General features: G+C 44.0%; 2 protein-coding genes and 1 pseudogene across 2 annotated transcripts; 1 reads left to right on the top strand and 2 right to left on the bottom strand.

Moving 5' to 3' along the window:
• Nucleotides 1-440: 440 nt before the first annotated feature.
• Nucleotides 441-846, bottom strand: LOC147430453 (uncharacterized). The gene has a single exon (XM_086493731.1). The coding sequence runs from the start codon at nt 745-747 to the stop codon at nt 451-453; it is 297 nt and encodes a 98-aa protein (XP_086349857.1). The 5' UTR covers nt 748-846; the 3' UTR covers nt 441-450.
• A 1,510-nt stretch (nt 847-2,356) lies between these two features.
• On the bottom strand, nt 2,357-3,182 carry LOC147430452 (uncharacterized). The gene is made up of 3 exons (XM_086494396.1): nt 3,041-3,182; nt 2,734-2,901; nt 2,357-2,649 (listed from the first exon to the last, which is right to left on the bottom strand). Exons 1-3 carry the CDS (start codon nt 3,180-3,182, stop codon nt 2,357-2,359), a joined length of 603 nt encoding a protein of 200 aa, XP_086350522.1.
• A 54-nt stretch (nt 3,183-3,236) lies between these two features.
• LOC147430451 (uncharacterized) lies at nt 3,237-4,287 on the top strand (annotated as a pseudogene).
• Nucleotides 4,288-5,109: the final 822 nt, after the last annotated feature.

Below are 5,109 nucleotides of genomic sequence, written 5' to 3'. Positions count from 1 at the left end.
TCTTTTTCCTAGACAGCTTGTAGGTGGGAAACTAAGAGTGTTTGCCATTGAAACTTCTCTCCTGCCAATTCTTCGTTTAGCTTGTCTAGTGCTTCCTTGGCAGGTTGTATCGAGGATGAAGTAGATGCCCGATGGTTTTCTAACTGACTTGGTAGCATTTCTTTGTTTTGCTTGTACTTTGCTAGCAATATGGCATTATTCTGTTGTAATTGCAAGGTTTCTTTCTTTACCTTGACCAAGAACTCCGCATCTGCTTGAACTCTGGCATGTGCCTCTTCGTTCTCTTTTTGTGTGGACGTGAGTTCATCAGATTGCTTTTGCAGTAGTTCTTTTGCTTCAAGCACTGTTTTTGGGCTTGGCATTGAAGTTCGAGAGCGTCATTGTGGGCAATGACCTCTTTTAGTAGCTCCGCCATTTGTTCATTCTTATCCTGTTCTATGTGCACCTTGTCTAGAGCTTCTTGGAAGACCTTAGCAAAGCTGGCAATCGACTGCTTGGTGAGTGTATGTAGCTCATCTTCACTGGTATCACAACATCTTGCATATCAGTGTCGATGGCCTTGCCCTTATCTTTGGCTAATCCCGACGTAGTAGGCTCATCTCTTGGCTCCACAGGTTCTACTTGTGCGAGTATATGCTCTGTGGGAGGTTGAGGCTTTGCTGGTTTTGCTTGTGCAGGTCCTTCTTCCATGGGAGGTTGAGGCTGTGAATGTTGTTCTGTTTCCTCCACTTCATCTGCGTAGAACATATGCAGGTCATAGCTTCCCAGTAGGCCATAGCTTCATCAACATCCATTGTTGTTGAGGCATCTGGGCTGTTTCTTCTCGTTCCCTTGCTGAAGCTTGTGATTTTTCATGGGCAACCTCTGGGTCATCCTCTTCGAAATGATAAGAAGAGTTTGACTCCTCATTGGAATCCCTTTCTAAGTGGGATCTCTTTCCTTTGGCCCGTTTGGCTCTCCTCTGCATGTCCGCTATAAGACTATTACATATACCACTGTACTGATTCAAAGAAACATCACTACTCCTTCAAGCAGCTTCAATGTTTAGACACAGGCTAATTTTTTTCCTTAAGATCGTGTGAAAGTCGAATAGATTACTTGGTAAACTGGGCTTTAAATCAATAGTAAGCTGCAAGGGCATTAAAGAATTGTCATCCGTGTCATCCCCAATACTGTCCTGGAGTCTCCAATATTTCCAATGTACATGTCATTGCCCTATAAAACAAAATGATAAGATTTCATGTAAGGTCGAGATTAAAATAACCGAGGCTCTGCAACTCAATTGCAGCGAACTAATACCTGCTTCACCAACATGACTGCGGTTGTTCCACTAGAAACACACTCAATTTCATCATGTACTAAAAGCTCCCTTTCCATAAGCTTGTGGGCTTTCACAAATGACTCTTTCCAAGCTGTGATCAATTGAGGATCACCAACAGCTTTTTCCATCATTAACAAATGTATACGTGGATTGCCAACAAGATGCTAGCTTTTGTGGAAGTAAGTCGTGCACCCTGCGTGCAACAAGAAGGCCATATGAGCCATGTCCATCAAAAACATCACATAATATAGTGCCCGCTTGAACTGCAAAATCCAATGGCTTTAAGAACGTCACGAGCAAAGGGTAGTTAAATGATGAGAATTTGTATTCTACTGACACCATAGCTCAGGAACTTGCCAGAGTTGGAAAGTTGTAGAAGAAAAGGAGGAAGTGATCACAACCATTCTACACACACAATTGGAGCGCTAGGAAGAGGAGGAAAAACCCAAAGTGAATGATCAAAATTCATATTATGCACACACAAAGCACTTGTATTCATTACCCAGCATTGCAATTAACTCTGTGTTGGACGACATATACATTTACATGCTCAACATCTCCAACAAAATTCAAAATATCATAAAAGCATTGTTCCCAAGGATCCTCCTAAAAAAAGTGCAGCCCACATCAAGATCACCTACTTGCATGCTACTTGCAATACACCTTAGGCACACAACTGCCCATCCAATCTCTGGCTTGCTTGGAGCAACAAGCAACTTGTGTAAGATTCGCCCCTCCTGGAAGATTCAGCTCCAGTTTCTTGACACCTCCTTGTCTAGGTATGCAACAAGGGCCGATCACCATGTCATAGTCATGCTCAGGTAACTCTTTTTGAAGATTTCCAATGACAAACAAATGCCACTCTTCATAACTCTCTTCATCATCATAACAAAATCAATATACTTTGAACTTGTCCCGAAACTGTGGTGCCTTCTCCACATGTTAAACTTTGGTGTCAACATTGAAAACTAAGAGTGAGGGGGGATCATCTGTTAGCTTTCCTAGATGGTTATGCATGGGATGCTCAAAATCTTGCTAAAGAGAATTTGTGAGATAAAAGTACTCTGATGCTGAGAACTCATTATTGAAAGAAGAAGGAGCAATCCCTTTCCTGTTGAATTTCTCCAAAGAAGAGCTTTGAGTGCCATGATACAATCTCACTATTTTCTCCTCTTCCTCAATAGGGTTATACATAGCTTCCACACTTTCATCTACACTTCCATGACACATGAAAGCAAAGAACCTCTGCGCAAGTGTCTGAGCCCTCTTGCCTTTATCACTAGAACTCTTTGGAGGGGTCTTGAAAGCAGGGAGATCCACATCGACGACTGTCATCTACTGAAAAGGAAACCCTCTGAAAGAATGTGTGGTAACAATGGAACCTCCTCCCCTCCCTCCCCTTCTGCCATCACCTCCCATGCCCTCACGACCAAGCATCCTTCCATCTTCACCACCACGAGGCAACCTTGCCGAGCTTTCCTCCTCATTCTCCTTTCTTTGTTTGTGCCTGCGCCTTGTAACCATCGTCCATTGGCCATCACCTGCACCTCCTTCATTCACATCGCCATCTGTAGGTCTTTCTTCCACACAAACCCCAAAGAAATTCTTCCCCAAAGAAATTCTTCAGCACCTCGTCTAGTGACACCGCATGGGCCTTAACAATGTCATCCAAGATGGTTTGTGCAAGTGCAACCTTGCCACATTAAAGGGCATACTCACCTCCAAGGAAAGAAAATTCCAATCGCTGCAAGCTCTCTTCAACTACATCAACCAAAGTAGAAGAGAAAAATTTGCGCAAGAAAGGAAGTAGATCACCCTGTGTAGTTACAGGGAAAGGATTGATCGCACTGATGTTGTCCATGTCCGCTACAAGCACATTCCATATGCTGTAGAATGTGCTTGCAGTATAGCAGACATGGACAACATCGGTGTGATTAATCCTTTCCCTGCAACTACATAGGGTGATCTACTTCCTTTCTTGCGCATATTTTTCTCTTCTGCTTTGGTTGATGTAGTCAAAGAGAGCTTGCAGTGATTGACATTTTTTTCCCTTGGAGGTGATATGCCCTTCGACGCGGCAAGGTTGCACTTGCACAAACCATCTTGGATGACATTGTTAAGGCCTATGTGGTGCCACTGGATGGGACGCTAAAGAATTTCTTTGGGGTTTGTGTGGAAGAAAGACCTACAGATGGCGGTGTGAATGAAGGAGGTGCAGGTGATGGCCAATGGACGATGGTCACAAGGCGCAGGTGCAAACAAAGAAAGCAAGATGAGGAGGAAAGCTCCGCAAGGTTGCCTCCTGGTGGTGAAGATGGAAGGATGCCTAGTCGTGAGGGCATGGGAGGTGATGGGAGAAGGGGAGGGAGGGGAGAAGGTTCCATTGTTACCACACATTCTTCTAGAGGGTTTCCTTTTCAGCAGATGACAATTGTCAATGTGGATCTCCCTGCTTTCAAGACCCCTCCAAAGAGTTCTAGTGATAAAGGCAAGAGGGCTCAGACTCTTGCGCAGAGGCCCTTTGCTTTCATGTGTCATGGAAGTGTAGATGAAAGTGTGGAAGTTATGTATAAAGCTATTGAGGAAGAGGAGAAAATAGCGAGATTGTATCATGGCACTCGAAGCTCTTCTTTGGAGAAATTCAACACGAAAGGGATTGCTCCTTCTTCTTCCAATAATGAGTTCTCAACATCAGAGGCCTTTTATCTCATAAATTCTCTTCGGCAAGCTTTTGAGCATCCCATGCATAACCATCTAGGAAAGCTAACAGATGATCCCCCCTCAGTCTTGGTTTTCAATGTTGACACTAAAGTTTTACACGGAAGAAGGCACCACAGTTTGGGGACAAGTTCAAAGTATATTGGTTTTGTGATGATGAGCAGAGTTATGAAGAGTGGCATTTGTTTGTCATGGGCAATATTCAAAAAGAGTTACCTGAGCATGATTATGTTAAGTATGGAGCCTGATTTATCCCTTCTAATTTTTTGTATTAAAAACACACATTTGTAAGGCCCCCATCATGAGGAGAAGCCATCGCGCGTGAAGAAAAATCACTCGTCGAAAACCAAAATGTCCACGGGTACTCGAGATTGGATTCACCAAAATATTCCTTTTTGCGAGAATATTATGGTCGGACGACGGCCGGAAAGTGGTCGAAAAATGACTGGCCGGTTGGCCGGTAGCCGGCAGTCAATGACTGGTGGTCGGTGGTCATCAGATGTCAATGGCCGGTGGCTGATGGTCGAATTCAATGGCTGGTGACCGATTTCAAAGGAGGACTTGTCTTCTCACGGGCGGCCACACATGGGCGGATTGGAGGGTCCGATTTAGACTTATCTACACAAGGGCGGCTGGCTACACATGGCTGCCTCTCATGAGAGAGGGTAGCCCTTTTGGCCTATAAAAAGAGGTTTCTTCTACACACAAAAATGGATTGTGAAGCATTGTGAAGTTGACGTGAGGTGGTGAGAGTGAAGCAAGGCGGGAGCTCCGAAAGGGTATAACCCTTTGTAATCTACTTCTTGTTTTGAAGTACTAAAGCCATTGAGTGGCTGCTTTCCCGTGGACGTAGCCCATATTGGGTGAACCACGTCTATCGTGTGTACTCTCTCTCTCTCTCTCTCTCTCTACTCTATAATCTCTTGTGTGTGAAAATTATCTCTCTCCATTAAGTAATCTACTCAATTATCTACTTAGCTACGTGATATTTCCTAACAGACTACGACATGGTGATTAGCCCTTGCTGCATACTTATACAAGGATGTGTCAAGAAACTGAAGCTAAATCTT

Source organism: Adiantum capillus-veneris, chromosome 21, assembly GCF_014529385.1.
Source record: "Adiantum capillus-veneris isolate H3 chromosome 21, ASM1452938v2, whole genome shotgun sequence".
Taxonomy (NCBI): domain Eukaryota; kingdom Viridiplantae; phylum Streptophyta; class Polypodiopsida; order Polypodiales; family Pteridaceae; genus Adiantum; species Adiantum capillus-veneris.
Note: the sequence above shows the minus strand (reverse complement) of the source record. Positions and strands in the feature narration are given on the sequence as shown.

What these genes read in the sequence shown, in the direction of transcription:
- LOC147430453 (XM_086493731.1), bottom strand. Translation starts at nt 747, where the DNA reads ATGTTCTACGCAGATGAAGTGGAGGAAACAGAACAACATTCACAGCCT.
- LOC147430452 (XM_086494396.1), bottom strand. Translation starts at nt 3,182, where the DNA reads ATGGACAACATCAGTGCGATCAATCCTTTCCCTGTAACTACACAGGGT. An exon ending in GGAATTTTCTTTCCTTGGAG is followed by an intron (nt 2,902 to 3,040) that starts GTGAGTATGCCC and finishes TTTGTGTGGAAG; the next exon opens with AAAGACCTACAGATGGCGAT. An exon ending in TGGTCGTGAGGGCATGGGAG is followed by an intron (nt 2,650 to 2,733) that starts GTGATGGCAGAA and finishes AGTAGATGACAG; the next exon opens with TCGTCGATGTGGATCTCCCT.